Source organism: Phoca vitulina, unplaced genomic scaffold, assembly GCF_004348235.1.
Source record: "Phoca vitulina isolate PV1807 unplaced genomic scaffold, GSC_HSeal_1.0 scaffold9, whole genome shotgun sequence".
In the NCBI taxonomy this organism is placed as follows: domain Eukaryota; kingdom Metazoa; phylum Chordata; class Mammalia; order Carnivora; family Phocidae; genus Phoca; species Phoca vitulina.
Genome location: NW_022589712.1, coordinates 8,240,552 through 8,258,064, shown reverse-complemented (window position 1 = coordinate 8,258,064; position 17,513 = coordinate 8,240,552). Strand labels below are relative to the sequence as shown.

General features: G+C 43.2%; 2 protein-coding genes and 2 non-coding genes across 5 annotated transcripts; 1 reads left to right on the top strand and 3 right to left on the bottom strand.

Annotated features, from left to right (window-relative positions):
* Positions 1-41: 41 nt before the first annotated feature.
* Positions 42-11,067, bottom strand: TCP1 (t-complex 1). Its single transcript, XM_032407538.1, has 12 exons — positions 10,837-11,067; positions 9,934-10,019; positions 9,611-9,739; positions 7,658-7,755; positions 7,164-7,274; positions 6,673-6,854; positions 6,153-6,279; positions 2,156-2,331; positions 1,647-1,770; positions 1,150-1,342; positions 849-1,012; positions 42-363 (listed from the first exon to the last, which is right to left on the bottom strand). Exons 1-12 carry the CDS (start codon positions 10,898-10,900, stop codon positions 147-149), a joined length of 1,671 nt encoding a protein of 556 aa, XP_032263429.1. The 5' UTR covers positions 10,901-11,067; the 3' UTR covers positions 42-146.
* LOC116634803 lies at positions 1,462-1,591 on the bottom strand. The gene has a single exon (XR_004300045.1). It is a non-coding gene; the product is annotated as a small nucleolar RNA SNORA20 (small nucleolar RNA).
* LOC116634805 lies at positions 7,360-7,499 on the bottom strand. Its single transcript, XR_004300047.1, has one exon. It is a non-coding gene; the product is annotated as a small nucleolar RNA SNORA29 (small nucleolar RNA).
* Positions 11,068-11,840: 773 nt separating the features above from the next.
* On the top strand, positions 11,841-17,513 carry MRPL18 (mitochondrial ribosomal protein L18). Of its 2 annotated transcripts, none has more exons than XM_032408286.1 (4): positions 11,841-12,050; positions 12,330-12,516; positions 16,273-16,355; positions 16,999-17,066. In XM_032408286.1, exons 1-4 carry the CDS (start codon positions 11,999-12,001, stop codon positions 17,064-17,066), a joined length of 390 nt encoding a protein of 129 aa, XP_032264177.1. In that variant the 5' UTR covers positions 11,841-11,998. The 2 variants fall into 2 exon arrangements, with proteins under 2 accessions (XP_032264177.1, XP_032264176.1); XM_032408285.1 differs by having other exon boundaries at positions 11,845-12,050; positions 16,273-16,504; positions 16,999-17,513.

Genomic DNA, 17,513 nt, shown 5'->3' with positions numbered 1-17,513 from the left:
GTATGTGAAATCACAGGACCAAAGTGAGGATGGAAAACATCTTTCATAAGAACCCAAGGCTTGACAGCTTGTTATTTTTTAATGTGTAATACTTGAGGAACAAGAGAAGTGCATCCAACATTGTTATAAATAAAAGAGAAAGCAGATCAGTCATCAAGGGCTCCCGAGTGAACGGCATCTTCGTAACCTCCATGCTTGTCATCTTTGCTCTCAGGGTGTAATTTGATGAGATCATCAATTCGAAGAATGGTAATTGCAGCTTCTGTTGCAAACTTCAAACTCTTCACTTTCACTATGGTTGGTTCAAACACCCCTGCTTGTTTGTTGTCTCGAGGTTTACCATTAACCAAATCAAGACCAATCCTGCAATTGAAAAAAAAACAAACAAACGATAAACGGGTTCTTATATAATGTAGACCTATCCCATTCCAGCTCTTTAAATCCAGCCACTCCACTCAAATGTTCATCTTGGAAAATGTTGGGACCTTATGGTAGACCCCTAAGACTACAGTAGCTGATGACAAGTAATGAGAAGTACCGAAGGAGTTGTAGAAAGGTTAGAGGATAGTACAGATACTGTTTCTAAACATCATTTAACATCTTAAATAGGGACTGCTTAAGAAGATTCAGATCACCCCAAAACAATCCCCCTCTGCCTCTGTGGGACCCTTGTATAGGTACAGGGACTACCCAGAGAAGCAGGAAGAGATTTGGAAATCAGAGATGCTAACTAAAATACACCCATGCTAATATAATCACTAGCTATCACCTTTCTTGAATTTAAAACAAAGCTAAACTACCACATAGACTACACGGATGACCATGAAAGAGACAAACTGTATGCTTACCATTTTAGATTTTTGCGTTCTGGGTTAACTTGAGCCTCATTATGGAAAGCTCTTAACTTTGCAACCAGATCTGTGGAGTCTTGGGCAGCATTAACTGCCAGTGTGTTGGGAATAACAAGAAGAGATCTTGCAAACTCCGCGATAGCAAGCTGTTCCCGAGACCCCTGAGAAGAAAGACAACGAGCTGTCTTCACAAAACCCGCAGCAGCAGCGCCGGCCTCCGAGAAGGCCTTATCAACCAAGTGCCAGGGATGGTGTCCCGTGCCCTTCTTGAAAAAAACCCGTTATTAGATATTCTTACCATGCTGGTTGCGTAGTTCTCAAGGTATATGGAAAGGGCTGCTTCTACAGCACCCCCACCTGGAACCACAGACTTTGACTCCAAAACTCTCTTCACCACACACAGAGCATCATGTAAGGAGCGCTCCATCTCGTCACACATGAAATCATTTGCCCCACGTAAGATAATTGATGCAGATGTACGAGCCTTAGTGCTATTCAAAAAAACAAAGAATTCTCACATCAGTACTTTTATAAAATAAATCTACACAGAAATTCACTGTAAGCACCTTAACCGAATCCCGCTCACACAGTTCATTCAGACACAGAGCAGCAGTGTCCGGGCTGCGCAGAGGAGATGAAATGGGCACTCCACCTCCACCAACCACGGCCTAACATTGTTCTCTCCCATGCGTATAACCGCTCCTATCACTGAAAGACTAGAGCAGCAAATCAATGGGAAGGTGATCTACTCGCTAATACCATCTGTACAGCTCTGTAATTTAGAAAGCAGCTTACTTTTTGACCAAGATCAGCTCATCATCACAAATTCTCTCCTGTACCACCTCTTCTGCTTGTCCCAGCATCGAAGCTTCAAAAGTTTCTTCTCCTTCCAAATTGGCCAGGGTTGACAGAACAGTTGCTATTAAAATGATGACAAAGATCTGTAAACATGGTTTTCCTATGAATGTTTTCATATCCTGTCTTAAATTCAGAAACATTTATGATAAAAGCAATGTATAGGTGCCAATTTAAGGTTTGCAGTTAGGCATCAGACAAACCACTGTCCTTTTATCCTAACATGGAACTATGTCATTTTGAGGTAAAGAAATTCAGTCAGTTAAAGAACTTTTCCAGTAACATGAAAAGTGGCTCTGTAAGATGTATCTGCAGCACAAAGCATTAAGGGAGTAAGTAAAAACTTTATATTTTTGAAGCTGCTCAGTGAGAACATCCCAACATAAAGAGACACGCTGGTGTATACGGTAACGTGACACACCGCAGCTGGGAGCCAACAGAAGCCCTACCTCCAGAAGCTTTAGCGATGCGTTTGAGGTCCTTTTTTAAAACTCTTCTAACTGCCATAGCTCCTGTCTCCACAAAATACTTCAGACACATGTCGTCAATTCCACCGGTGGTTAGAATAACGTTGGCACCAGTAGCCAGGATCTTCTGGATCCGCTCCTTGGTGATATCAGATTCTCTACAGAGATGTGATAACCCAAAGTTATCTTTTGTGTTGTTAATCTAGTTCTATCTTCCATCAAGTACTTTCCACAAAATAAGTGCACATTAAATTACATCAAACATTCTTTCCCTTCTGTGACCAAAATTTAAATCAATTTACAGAAAAGTTCAAATAATTTAAAATAATCAGTTGTCTCCCCCACCCCAATGGGGGTTCCTAACCAAACACTGTGGTCAGGAAGGGAACAGTGACCCTGCCTTTAGGGATCTGGCAGGGAAACACTGTCAACCATGCTCTGAAAAAGTGTTACTACAATGGAATGCAGAGATGGTGAGAGGCCAGACTCCAGCCTGCCAGGTGAGACAACGAAAGCCTGAAAGTCTGGAGTTAAGAGGGGTGCAGCATTGAAATGGCCAGTAGGACCAGAAAACGGAAAACCTTTTGTAGGGATGCTAGAGTGTGGACTGTTAGCAAGTTTAATATTTTTAAATAAGAGTATTATCAAATCTGTCTTCAAAAGGATCCCCTGACGTCAGGGTGGAGACTGCACTGGCAAGATGGAGCAGTGAGGTAAGGAGGCGGTAAATGGAGATCGAAGACCATGTCTGATGAGAACAGATGGTCCGAACAGAAGTCTCAGTTTATGGCTGAGGTGATGGGGAGGGTCAGTCAATGGTTCCTGGGGTAAAATGGTGCAGGATGAGAAAGAGAAAGAGTTCAGTTTTCAAGAGGTGCATCTGAAGCCCCTGTGTTCTTCACGCGAGCCTGCCAAGAGGCAGGCAGACACAGAACGGAAATCATAAGCAAGCTATGGGGAAGGGAAACAGATTTGAAGAAGGCAAAATACCAATCACTGAAATAATCTCACTTACCATTCAAAGAATTTTTTTTTTTAAGGTTTTTATTTATTTGACAGAGAGAAAGCCAGAGAGGGAACACAAGCAGGGGGAGTGGGAGAGGGAGAAGCAGGCTTCCCGCGGAGCAGGGAGCCCGATGCGGGGCTCGATCCCAGGACCCTGGGATCATGACCTGAGCCGAAGACAGACGCTTAACGACTGAGCCACCCAGGCGCCCCACCATTCAAAGAATTTTTAAAGTAAAATGAATTCAAGATGAACCTAAATTTAACCTCCCTGAGAATACTGAGCTAGATGCCACACTGTGGGCAGGAGCTGCGAAGCCAAGCACATCCTTCAGGCTCTAACTTTAGAGCTTACAGTCTGAGTCCTACAAACACACAAAACCATGCTAAGGCCCAGGAAGATCAAGTACAGAACTCAGGGTAGAGTAGAATTTAGATTGAAGGAGAAAGAAAAGCTTCTTTGAGAGACTGACCAGCTAAAGAATAAGTTAAAAAATTAACCAGTCAAAACCAGTAGGCTGAGAGTATGTCACAGGCAGAGGGAAGAACATTACTAAGGACCAGCAGGGTAAGAGTTTGGAGGATCTTAGTTCCAGGTGTGGCCAGACCACAGCGAAAAAAACATGTAAGAAATTAAAAAAAATCTATTCCAGAGCAACAGGAAACCTACAAAAAGCTCTGCCCTTGGAAGTGATGAGGTCAACGTGGCTGCTGTGTGGAAAACAGTCTGGGAGAGGGGACAAGAGTGAAACCCAGGTTGGGGCGCCTGGGTGGCTCAGTCATTAAGCGTCTGCCTTCGGCTCAGGTCATGATCCCAGGGTCCTGGGATCGAGCCCTACATCGGGCTCCCTGCTCAGTGGGAAGCCTGCTTCTCCCTCTCCCGCTCCCCCTGCTTGTGTTCCCTCTCTTGCTGTGTCTGTCAAGTAAATAAATAAAAATTAAAAAAAAAGAGCGTGAAACCCAGGTGACCAGCTTGGCTTGGCTGCCTCTACAACAGCCTTGGCAAGAGATTTGATTAGAGATTAGGAGACAGAAAGGCACTAGGTACACAAAGAGGAGTTAAGAATATTTCCTAGTTTTCTCCAAGGGCAAAAAACGGCACTAAAACGGCAAAAGTAGATTTATGGGTACCACCCTAAGTTCAGTTTTAAACATTGACTTTGAGATGCATAAGTGTTCATAGGTGTCTGGAGCTCAGACAAACAGATTTGGAAGTCTCCAACACTAACAGTATCTGAAGTCCTAGGAGTGACAAGGAGTCCCCGGGATACCGGGGACAGCAGAGCAGACCAATACAGACAGGGCAGTATCACAAAGCCACTCACCACCTCTCCAAGTGTTCCAAGGGAGTAGTCAACCAGCTGGATAAAGGTCAAATGAAGATTCAAAGTGTCTAGTGAATTTTACCCTAGGCACCACTAGTGACTTTAGCAAATGGTCCTCCACTGGAGAACAGAACAGAACTGAGAAGATGAGAAATAAAGTATGAGAAAACAGTTTTTGTATAAAAAACTTGGGACATCCAGCTGTGAAGAGATGGGGAAGGATAGGGGGTACCGGGAGCAGGAGGCTTTTATTTCTGGTTAAGAGAGCTACAAAGGGGCTGCAAGTGGAATTTAGAAAAGGAAAGGAATAGAACTAGTAATGGAAGATGCAGCTTGAGAACACTTAAACTAGAGGAATTTGGTGGAAGAAAGGACAATTTCAGTTTATCGGGAAGAAAAAAAGTACATATGCAGATCTAAAGGGAGAGAGCATGCCTGACTCTTGGCAAAGATTTCTTGTAGGTTTGGGTCAGTTACTGTTTATTTTTTAACAAACCAACTAACCATTAAAAAAATATGTGAACGATATGGGTCAAGTGGAAGCAGGCAGTCAGACTGAACTCTAGCTCTCTAGCACGCTAACCAGTCCATAACCATGCAGTATCCCCTAGCACCTGGTGTACAGCAAGCACGCAATCAACGCTATACTGCTTATCTGAGGAATTACATTCTTGGATATATTTTTAATGTTAATCACACACAGAATCAAAATTTTCATTGTACTTTTATCACCGAATCTATCTTAAAACACCAAGTCACCACCATTTTCTAACTTTCCAGCAGAAGTTTGACTTTGGTTAAAAATTAATTTTTCGGGATGCCTGCGTGGCTCAGTCGGTTAAACATGTGCCTTCACCTCAGGTCATGATCCCAGGGTTCTGGGATCAAGTCCCGCATTGGGTTCCTTGCTCAGCAGGGAGCCTACTTCTCCCTCTGCCTCGCCCCCTGCTCATCCCCCCACCCTCTCAAATAAATAAATAAAAATCTTAAAAAAAAAAAAAAGCTTATTTACTTATTTCTTTTTTAATTTATTTGACACAGAGAGAGAGAGAGAGAGCACGAGCACACAAGCAGGGGAAACGACAGGCAGAGGGAGAGGGAGAAGCAGGCTCCTCACTGAGCAGGGAGCCTGATGCAGGACTCAATCCCAGGACCCCGGGATCACGACCCGAGCCGAAGGCAGACACTCAACCAACTGAGCCACCCAGGAGTCCCAAAAATAACCAAGTTTAAAAAAAATAAATAAAAGTTAATTTTTCAAGTCCTCCAAGACACCCACACTTAAGATAATCCAGTTGCATCTTCACCATCCTCTGCTACCTGGCAACTGGTTGATTACTTGCTGTTACCTAGGAAGTGTAACATTCCTTGTTTTTATTTTTTTTAAAAAAGATTGCATGGGGGGGGCAGGGGGCAGCAGGGAGGGGGCAGAGGGACAGGCAGACTCCCTGCTGAGCACAGAGCCCATAAGGGGGCTCCATCTCAGCACTGAGATCACGACCTGAGTCCAAGTCAGATGTTTAACTGACTGAGCCACCCAGGTGCCCCACTCCTTGTTTTTAGTATACTTTTTTTACTGTCACCTGCTCTAAAAGAAGTATAATTTACAAACACCTCTTTCAAAGGTCAAAAATAAACTCTCAACATACCTCTGTCTAATCTGGTCCAGTTTCTCAGGGTCTGTAATAACCACTTGTACACCAAGCTTCATTTTTGTTTTCTGCAGGCTGAAGTCAAGGCAAGCAATTTTTGCATTAACTATTCTTTTGGTCATGCCTATAATTGAACATATTAAATCCTTTTGTAAGAACTGTAACAATGTTACATTTTAAAAATACAGCTATTCTTAAAGCATGATAAAAGTAGTGAGAAATATTAAATTATACTATCCTTAAAGACAGAAATTTACATTTTTATTACATTTAACCCTACAAACAAATTTTTATGGCCTCTACCCATGTACTTTGTTTAACTTGCATTTTTCCTAAGTTTTATGTGCTTAAGTTACACAAGCGAAACTGAAAACCTGGATGTACAATTTCCTTTTCCCCCGGGCTTTCCTAAAGAACAGTTAAGTGCTAGTCTTGGATAGCTCACCTAAAGGACGTATATAGTACGTAGTCCACAAAAAGCAAATTTTAGCCTTTAGTATCAAATCCTAAGCCTTACCCTGGGATCCCACCACACAGTTGAGTGCATAGCCATTGATGAGCATACTCTCCATCTGACTTCTCCCATGGGCTTTCAGAACATTAACGGAATTGACTGGATAGCGAGGCTGGCCTCTTACGTCTGTGTATTTAACTGCAAGTACAGCATCTACTACCATATTGGCAAAAAAATCACCACTTCTAAGCCAAAAGTTAAGGAGAACAAGAGACATGGAATGGACAATGGGTGCACACAAAAATCAAGGGAATTCAAAGGCACTTCTTTTAGCAATCTCATCAAAGAAACAAGCATTAATTATGCCATCAAAATACTGGAGTACTATTTATCATTGCTTGCAATTCATATTACTATGACACTTTATTATCTCTCCCCCTAGAAAAGCAAGGAAGGGAGCAAATAATTTTAATACAGTTATCACTCAGCACAAAAACTAACCAAGATCTTGCTTTCAAAAAAGCCTAAACTTGATTGAACCATCACAAGGATACATTCCAATGATTTTGGAAGACATCGATGTCTTAGCAGCATTGATCAGGCAATCTCTTCCAAGTTCATCTGTGTTAATAATTAGATTTTCACTGATGTATCGTACTGCCTCCCTGTTGGAAGTGTGTGGGAGAACACTTTTATAAATTCACTACTCAAGCTTTTTTATTTTATCACTGTCAAAATGTGTTAGGCACCAATTTTCTGTTTGGCCATTTCATATAGGAGGAGGACACAAATAAATCCTCCCTCTTCAGATCATGGCAGTTTTAATCTATCCCATAAGCATAGCCACCAAAATCTATTATTGGGAGAAAATGTGGTAGTCAAATGGGAAAAAAAAAACACCACACTACCCTACTTCTTACTTCAAATATTACTATAGAACAGCATTTTTTCAAAATAAAATTTAGTCATTAACATTTCAACACCACAAACTGTTTACAACTATAACATCACATACTGTAAAATTTCCTCTGAATGCAAACAAGCTTACTTGCAAGCAAGTCGATAGCCACTAATAACTGATGTGGGATGAATTTTCTGTTTGACTAGTTCATCTGCATTTTTAAGAAGTTCTGCTGCAATAATAACCTGTTGAGAAAACATTCATCGCTCTTAGTCCGACAACATGTGCAATGCGTATGTAAAAACAACACTAAAATGATCAGCTTTCTCAACCAGAATGCTTATGATGGTAAATAACTGTTTATTGGGAATCTGAAAAAAAAAAAAAATATGTAACTGTACAGTTGTGTTTTTTTTTGAGAGGAGAAGAGAATCTTAAGCAGGCTGCATGGAGCTGACATGGGGCTAGATCTCACAACCCTGAGATCAAGACCTGAGTCAATGAACCGACTGCGCCACCCAGGTGCCCCTTACAGTGTTTTATATGCAAATGGCCAAAGGCTGATAGGAGCTGAAAACTGTTCTGGCTTACAAACCAGTTCTGCAGAACCAATAGTAGAGAACTACACATCTACTACCTTTAAAGATTAAGTGCTCAACAGGAACCAACTGAAGACTTTACTACTCCTATGATCTATATTGTTTGAGACTATTACTTGGTTTATTTTAAAAACCATTCTTCTATGTAGTGTATACACACACACACACACACACAATGGAATATTAGTCATCATAAAAGAAAATCTTACCATGTGCAAGGGCATGGATAGAACTAGAGAGTATTATGCTAAGCCAAATAAGTCAATCAGAGAAAGACAATCATATGATTTCACTCATGTGGAATTTAAGACACAAAACAGGATCATAGGAGAAGGGAGGTTAAAACAAAATAAGGTGACAAAGAGAGGGAGACAAACCATAAGAGACTCTTAATCTTAGGAAACAAACTGAAGGTTGCTGGAGGGGAGACGGTGGTGGGTGGGATGGGGTAACTGGGTGATGGGCATTAAGGAGGGCATGTGATGTAATGAGCACTGGGGGTTATGTGCAACTGATGAATCACTGAACTCTACTTCTGAAACTAATAATACACTCTGTGTTAATTAACTGAATTTAAATAAAATAAAAAAAACCATTCTTCTAAAGACATTAAAAAATCAAAACTCTGCTTCTTCTGGGGAAATTATAATCACTTTATTTTTAATAATATTGTAAACAAGTTACTTAGAAACTATTTTTGTTATTTCAGAAGAGGTAGATTCCATTTTTTCATGGTTCGAAGTTTAATCTAGAAATATAAACATCTTCCCCACAAACCACTGCCTGTTTTAGAGCAAACTATTATTTGCTCCTTACCAAGTAACAGTGTTTCTATACTACAAAGCACACTACATCGGTTTGCTGGATGATCCTGAGAAGTTTGTTATCATGTTATTGTTCATGTTTACTTTCTTGCACTCCCATTGTGAACTCTCGAGATTGTCCATTAGCATTTAATATAAAACATCTTTTTTTTTTTTGGTTTAAAGCCAGTAACATTCTTCCCCTAGCTAGCTATAAAGAGAAGATTTTTAGGAACTTCTAAGTTTCAGGTAGTGAGAGAAGAAAACTTTTTTTTTTTAACAAGGGGCTTGAACTCAGGACCCTGAGATTAAGAGTCAGACGCTTAACTTACTGAGCCACTCAGGCAACACAGAAACAGAACTTTAAAAAAAAAAAAAAACCCTCTGTATGCGATGTATACATATTGTTGTAGCTGAAAAACTCATGAAACTTGTGAAAATCCACATTTAAAATGACTCAACTATATTATCTCTTAAGTTTCTCTCCTTTAAACGGTACAAACTAGCCGTAAGTACTGATTTTCAAATTCTGTTTCTGAATCATTATGCCAGAAACAACTTAAATTTTCTCCCTTTTAAGTATATAACTTATTTCTGACTCAGAAACAAATGACCTGCTTATGGCTTCACTTTGTCGGAAGTTCAATTTTAGGAAAACAACTGATCTACAGCCATCTACCAGGTGACAAACTACCTACCACTGAGGTGGTTCCATCTCCCACTTCTTTGTCTTGCAGATCAGCTAGCTCACAAAGAACCTTAGCTGCAGGATGTTCTACCTCCAGTAACTTCAGGATGGTTGCACCGTCATTAGTAATGGTTACATCCTAAGAAATTTGCAGGGAAGAAAAAAGACAACACAATCACTGGCAAACACAGGGCATCCTTTAAATTAACACCAATCCACTATCACCTTTACCACACCTTCCAACACCAGCACTGTGATAAAAACAGAGAATTCACATAGCTAACTGCTTAAGCACTGTTACTTTCCTTTAAAGTAACAAACAGGTGTACTTACACCAATATCATCCACCAACATTTTATCCAAGCCAACTGGACCAAGAGAGCTTTTTACAATATTGGCAATGGAAGCCGCAGCCATAACTGTAGAAATGAAAAAAAAAATTAAATCCACTGCCCCAAATGATAGCCATTCGAGCTTGAAGTGAGTAAATGACACCCAACAGCCTCCGGATTTCCCAGATCTACAAATCTATCCTTAATTACTTAAAATAAGATGGGCAGGCATCCATACATTCAACGTGTACGCGCTCTCAAGAGGTTCAACAACAACAAATGCCGTAATTCGTACCGTTTGCTAGGAAAAACCCACTTTAAGTACCACGGAGGCTAACGTTCAACTGAAATTTCCTCAACCAACTGCACCGTCAAAACCTGTCAGCGATGGGTGGGTAAGAATCGCAGCCGGACACGGAGCGCCGGCATCCCCTGCAGAGTCTAACCAATGGGGTACAACGGGCAGGTCATCTGGACTGCGGCCATTCGTTCCTCAGCGAAACGAGCAATTAAGACCAGTTTCTGGCTAATGGTCCTAAAACGAGGCGCAAAGGTTGAGATACACGCTCATGCTGGTCAGAATCGGAACCCGAGAGGCGCAGGGCACCCGGACCAAAGGGGACTCGAGGCGTGACCGGCACGTGTCACTGCAGGGAGCTGGCTCTCCAGACCCGGGAGCGCTTTTCTAGTTCCAGGGCCTGGGCACCCGCGGCCAACCACACGCAGCGGGACACATCCCCAGAACGTGCGGGGCTCTCCGGCATTCCTCGCCTGCGGGGCGAGGGCGCTGCCGCCCCACCGCGCAGTGGCGGACCCCAGGCTCTCTCCCGGGAGAGAAAGGGAAGGCGCTGCGCCCGCAGCCGCGCACCGCCGTGGGCCCGGCCCAGGCCTTGTTCGCCCTTACCGTTCTGGGAGCGGATCGCCTCCCCAGTGCTGCGGTCTCCGAACACGGACAAAGGCCCCTCCATCTTCGCGGCGGGGTACACGTCGAGTTTCACTCTCACTGCGGGAAACCAGCGTCTGGGTCCCTAGGCCCGGCGGCGGCGGCGGCTAAGGCGTGGAACCGGCCCGAGCGAGGCCGCGGGGACTGCTGGGAACACCGGTGCCCCCGCCCGGCCGAGGGGCAGGGCGGGAAGGAAAGAAGGGATGGGGGGGGAGCGAAAAGTGCGGAAGAGCAGGAAGGGAGGAGCCGGGAGGGGGCGGGCTCAGCATTTTCGCCCAATTAGAGAACGAATAAGAAGGGCGCGAAGGTAGGAGAACGGAAGTAAGGATCTTGCCCGGAAGAAGGAAGGAGGTGCTCGGCTGAAGCTTCTCCTCCCCTCTTCCAGGCACGGGTTGCGCGTGCGCCTTCGCACATTCTAGTGCCTTCTAGAAAAAGTGGACGGTAGGGCGGGGCTTGGAGTTGGGGTGTGACGAGAGAGGGCGGGCCCTTCACGGGAAAGCTGGCTTTCTGAGCTAGTCCTGCGTGTTCGCTTTTAACGGTCTTCGGCGAGCACGTGGCGAGTCACGAGCTTGGTTCCTGCGCTCACGGGCCTAAGCTGGGGGCCTAAACGTGGGTTGGACGGGCAAGAGCTTTACATGGGCCATACGGCAAAAATGACAACTACGGTTTCTGAAGAGAAACTGCATCTCGCGCTGCCCCCGATTTCTCTCATTCCCCAGGGGGGCTGCGTGTGGATCCAACAACGATCGGTCGACGCTTTGCGACCACAATGCCCAGACAAAGCGACGTGAAGTTACCGGAGCCTTGCGCCCGCGACTCCGGCGAAACGCTGCGCCTAAACTAGTGGGTTGCGCCCCGCCCCCAAGCGCGTTGCGCAACTGTTTGGCGGGCTGCAGCGTCACGTGCACTCCATGGTAGGCAGTGATTGGAGGAGCCGAGGCAGCCGATCGTCCCGTCAGCCGCTCGGCGGCGGGGCTTGTTAGTTCCGGGTCGAGCCGTAGGTGACCTCCTGAATCCAAAAGCTTTTCCCTGAGTTAACATGGCTGCGGCCGCCAAGCGGCTGGGACGCCGATGACGAAAGGACGCGAGGCTTTTCCGAGGTTTTGCCCGCGATCCCTCAGCAATGGCGCTCCGGTCGCGGCTCTGGGAGAGGCTGCCGGTTTGCAGGAACCCCGGTAATTCCCGCTTCTCTCAGATGACTCCCCAGGGCCTGCACAGTAATGTGCATATGCAAGTCGTGTTTTCAGTTCAACCCCACCGGACAGTAAACTGGCTAACAGCATGGTGGCGACAGTAGTAGGAAATCAAGCGGGGTCTGTGGTGACTGTGCCCTGTGACCAGATTTACCTCTTCTCTCCTTTCCGGGGAGTGGATGGGGATAGAGGTTGGGTCATATTCCTGTTTTGTCCGTGTTTGTAATTTTTTAAGATACATGTGGTGGTTCCCATTCTTAGGGTGTGGGGTCGCAGCGCTCTCAACCAGTTCCAAGCCAGCGGCGAAGCCTGAAGTGGACCCTCTGGAAAATGCAGCTGTTGCCCCAGAGTTCACCAATCGGAACCCCCGCAATCTGGAGCTCTTAGGTGTGGCCAGGAAAGAGCGGGGTTGGGGGACGACGTGGCCCTCCCGTGAGTTCTGGCACAGGTAATTAAGTCGGCTAGTTAATTGACCCTACAGGGCAGTGCACGGTGCCCTGCAAATTGTTTTCATCAATTCAGTCAACGGTCCAGATATTTCTGGAGCTTGTCTCCTCAGGAAGCTGCCATTTGGTGGTGGAGGAGGGGTCAGTGGACGGGGGTTGGGGGGATGTGAGGGGGTGGACCTGGAGGGACAAACAATAAATAGGTGTCAGGGAGGAAATTTAAAGAGGATGATGTTAGGATGGGGAGACGGGGTGCCTGCTAAGGCCCCTTCTGAAAGATAAGACAATCTGCCAAGAAGAGCATGCCCAGCAGAGGAAATGGCTGGGGTGGGAACGGGCTTGTGTGTCTGAACAACTCCAAGGCCAGTGTACCTGGAGTCCAGTGTGCGGAGGGAGTGAATAGCGTAAGGGAGGATGGACGGGTAGGTAGGAGACAGATCATTAACTTCGTAAATTGAAGTAAGCACCTCACAGGTTTTCACAATAGTGGAAAACAGAATGTAATAAATTTTGAGGTTGAATTGAAGATCATTCTAGTTGCTTTGGGGAGAAATTTGTAATGGGGGAAGAATAGAAGCAGGAAGGCAAGTTAGGAGTCTGTTCTTTGTTATGAAGATGGTTATTTATTGAACACTTTGTATTTGCCAGGAACTCTTAGTTGCTTTATGTGCATTTTCTCATTTAACCCTTAAAATTACTTTATGAAGCAGATACAGTAATTTCCTTCATTTTATGGGAGCAAGAGAATGGGGGCTTAGGGGGACAAGGTTAAGCTCTAGAGCTAAGATACAAACATGTTTTGTCTGACCTACCTAAGATCCAAGACACTATAAATTATTACACTTGCTGCGTTATGTTGGTGTTTATCTGCTGGTTATTTACTTGGTAAACATTTGTTAAAAATGGAGTATTTCTTAAGGACTATATAAATTGTAATTGGAAGTTAAATGGGAGTCATAACGATGTGATACGTTCATTCAACAAACATTAGGCCTATGACACTTCATAGGCATTGTGCTAGATGCAGGAGATGCAAAGATGAAATACATGTCATCCTTGTTAGCAAAAATTTTAAGTTTTGTTGTGGAAGATGGAATAGGGATAATAAAATTTTACAGTTGCTATGAAGCATTTTTACTTAGTGTACGTAGGAAGGAGTCAAAGGGAGTAGGCAGATCACTTGAATTAAATCTAAAATTCTTTTGACACATTCAACCTATTTACTTAATATTGGATCATTTAAATAATTAGAGATCTATTTTCCCACTTTTTTTTCCCTATCTGATATATTCACAGTATTATCAGTATAGAATTTTGGCATATTATAATAGGAAGTGACCTTAGAGAGGATGAGTCCTATGCCTCTGTTGAACAAATGGTTTAAGACAAGGATCAGCAAACTATGGCCCATGGGCCATAGTTGGCTTGCAAGCTAAAAATTTCCTTTCTTTAAAATGTGAGAAAGAATTCCAAAGAATAATATTTTGTGATATGAAAATTATATAAAATTCAAATTTCATTATCCACAAAGGATGTTTTATTGTAACACACCACCACTCATTCTCACCTGGCTGTTCTAGTATTACTATGGCTGAGTTGAGCAATTGCAGGAGACCCTATGGCTTACAAAGCCTAAAACATTTACTGTCTGAGCCCTTATGGAAAAGGATTGTTGACCTTTGATTAAGAAATTGTGATTTTGGGGCGCCTGGGTGGCTCAGTCGTTAAGCGTCTGCCTTTGGCTCAGGTCATGATCCCAGGATCCTGGGATCGAGCCCCGCATCGGGCTCCCCGCTCAGCGGGAAGCCTGCTTCTCCCTCTCCCACTTCCCCCTGCTTGTGTTGCCTCTCTCGCTGTCAATCTCTCTATCAAATAAATAAATAAAATCTTAAAAAAAAAAAAAAGAAATTGTGATTTTTACTAGGGCTGTCAGCAAAACCAGGTGTAGAACCCACATTTCTCAATCTAGTGTTTTTTCCTGCTGTTTCACACTAAGAATCCTGGTGTGACCTCTAATTTTGGTGTCTTATTTAATGTGAGCTTAATTTTTTAAATGTGTAATATAAATGTATGCTATAAAATCCAAAGGGCAAATAGGTTTTATGTGTATCCTTTTGGAGATAATTTGTGCACATAAGTATAAACTTAGTAGTTTTTAAATTACAAATATTAGGGCACCTGGGTGGCTCAGTCTGTTTTAAATGTAAGCGTCTGCCTTCGGCTCGGGTCATGATCCCAGGGTCCTGGGATCAAGTCCCACGTTGGGCTCCCTGCTCAGCTGGGAGCCTGCTTCTCCCTCTGCCAACCGCTCCCCCTGCTTGTGCTTTCTCTCTCTGTCAAATAAATAAATAAAATCTTAAAAAAAAAAAATTACAAATATTAGCATACCACGTACACTGTTTTTCATCTGAATCCTCCCTGCCCCCTTCAGAATCCATCTTGGAAATCCTTTCTGTTTAGAACATTGGCTCTGGAGCCAGACCCCTGGACTGAAGTTCTAGCTCCCTTACTTACCATTAGTTGTAATCTTGCTAAAGTTACTAACCCTTTTTATGTCAGTTTCTGTGGCCTTAAAAAAAGAGAGAAAGAAAGAAAGAAAAAAGAATAATGAGAGACCATTTTGAAACATGAGCTCTGCCTGTAAACAGGACAGTGCCTGGCATGGTAGGTGCTCAGTGAATGGCAGCTACTTCATTCCTTCCGGTAACTGGATAGAACACCACCGTATGGATGTTTTAGTTAGCTAGCTCCATATTGATGATTACCTTAATGATTCCAAACAATGTAGCAATGAATTGCCTTGTCCATGCATCTCATCAGTGAGATGGGCGTATTTTCATGGGCCCGAGAGTCTTTAATGTTTTGTTTCTGTGAACAGTCTGTTCAGATCCTTTGCCTATTAAGGTATTGGTCTTTTTTTTTTTTTTCCGATTATAGGAGGCTTTTTACATACGGAAATTAGCCCTTCGAATAAATAATATGTGTTTAAAGTATTTTTTGTTTCTTGCTGCCTTTTGACTTCAGTTTACTGTATTTTTAACTGTAGAAAACTTTGGTTTTTCTTTATAAAAGGATGACATGGTTTGATGTCCTATTTAAATAGGCTTACTTTAGACTCTTAATCATAGGAAACAAACTGAGAGTTGCTGGAGGGGAAGAGGGTGGGGGAATGGGATAACTGGGTGATGGACATTAAGGAGGGCACGTGATGTAATGAGCACTGGATATTATATAAGACTGATGAATCACTGACCTCTATCTCTGAAACTAATAATACGTTATATGTTAATTGAATTTAAATAAAATAAATAGACTTACTTTGAGGTTGTAAAAAACAATCTGCTTGCTAGTATTATGATTTCAGTTTTTAATTTAAATCTTTGATCAGTCTTACATTTATTTTGGTGTTACTGGAAAGTAGAAACAGTAAGTATATCCTTACTCATTGGAGGGTCACAGCTTAGCTCTTCCTCTTCAGATCCTTTTTTGAAATCATGCTGTGTAATAATTCTCACATCTCAGAAATAACAAATTTCTCCTGGATATTTGAGGTTAAGTGGAAATGTTTAGTTTATTGTTATTGAGGGTAACCTCATAAAGACAGGAAAAACAGCTTTCCCAAGTCAAATCTAGGTTAACTCTGTTCAAGTAAATGAAACAGACATTGCATTCTTGAGTAATGTGTAGGCCTTTATTCACTTGAGGCCTTTTATCTTTAGGATTCTTTTATGATTTTATTCTCTTCTCATCTCATTTAGGTTGCGAGTTATAAGGACTCAGCATCATGTAGAAGCGTTGGTTGAGCATCGCAACGGCCAGGTTGTGGTTTCAGCATCCACTCGGGAATGGGCTATTAAAAAGCATCTTTACAGCACCAAAAACGTGGTGGCCTGTGAGAGTATAGGACGAGTGCTGGCAGAGCGATGCTTAGAGGCAGGAATCAACTTCATGGTCTACCAACCCACTCCTTGGGAGGCAGCCTCAGACTCGGTATTTTGGTTTTCATGTACTTATTTTTAAAAGGTATGAATTCTTGACAGCAGGTGCTTACATAGTAACAATAGTTGGATTTATCAAGTTCTTTCCATGTGGCAGATCCTGAGGTGGGTATCCTGACATGTGTGACCTCATTCCATCCTCATAGCAGCCCAGAGGGTCAGGAGTAGTATGCCCAAGTCACCTGAGGCTGGCTTGTCCAGAGTGAGTCCAGGGTGACTGACTCTGCAGCCACGATGTCCCCCACTCTACTTCCCCGTTTATGTGTTAACATCTTGTCTGTATGATGAAACACCACTAATCTTTGACATCCCTAGAGTCTCTTATCTGTGTCATTATTAAGATCACTTTCTGGGAAATCAGTGTAGGCTAGGGTTTAGCAAGGAGCAAATCAGCTGTTTTAGTTCTCTTGGGAAGCGAACTGTTTATTGTCAGCTTCTTTATTGTGCTAACTTAACCTTTTCCTTTTTTCGGATCTTCAAAACTAGATGAAACGACTACAGAGTGCCATGACAGAAGGTGGTGTGGTGCTGCAGGAGCCTCGGAGGATCTATGAATGAAAGAGCAGCGTTGTTCCGAACTGTGAATATAAAGCTGTGAGCTGTTGTGTCCTTCAGAAGGGAGCATCTGGAAGAACAACCAGCTTGGAAGTTTTGTACAATCATGTAACGGTGGAATGTTATCACTAGTTAAGGTCATCCCCTCCTCCTCTTGTGTGTGTGTTGGGGGGCGGTGGTTTAATTAAGGGCTAAATTCTTCCCCTCTCTTGGACAGAAGTATCTGGGAAAAGCTGTTGCCAATTATAATTAACTTTGCAAGGACAAATTAAATGTTGTTTATAAGTTAAAGAATAAACGCAGATATGAGCAGTTTCTGGTTACATGAAATCTTCTTTGCCTTTGAGCCCTCTGTGGCAAGAGTACACATAGATTTGTGCAAACTACTTGTTACCATGTCCAGCTCATAGTGGTTAATCTCAATAAATGACAGCTGTTGCTGTTCA

What these genes read in the sequence shown, in the direction of transcription:
- TCP1 (XM_032407538.1), bottom strand. Translation starts at nt 10,900, where the DNA reads ATGGAGGGGCCTTTGTCCGTGTTCGGAGACCGCAGCACTGGGGAGGCG. An exon ending in GGCTATCGACTTGCTTGCAA is followed by an intron (nt 7,275 to 7,657) that starts GTAAGCTTGTTT and finishes CACTTCCAACAG; the next exon opens with GGAGGCAGTACGATACATCA. An exon ending in CATCGCTAAAGCTTCTGGAG is followed by an intron (nt 1,771 to 2,155) that starts GTAGGGCTTCTG and finishes TCATTTTAATAG; the next exon opens with CAACTGTTCTGTCAACCCTG.
- MRPL18 (XM_032408285.1), top strand. Translation starts at nt 11,999, where the DNA reads ATGGCGCTCCGGTCGCGGCTCTGGGAGAGGCTGCCGGTTTGCAGGAAC. An exon ending in GCCGGTTTGCAGGAACCCCG is followed by an intron (nt 12,051 to 12,329) that starts GTAATTCCCGCT and finishes TCCCATTCTTAG; the next exon opens with GGTGTGGGGTCGCAGCGCTC. An exon ending in TCCCGTGAGTTCTGGCACAG is followed by an intron (nt 12,517 to 16,272) that starts GTAATTAAGTCG and finishes CATCTCATTTAG; the next exon opens with GTTGCGAGTTATAAGGACTC.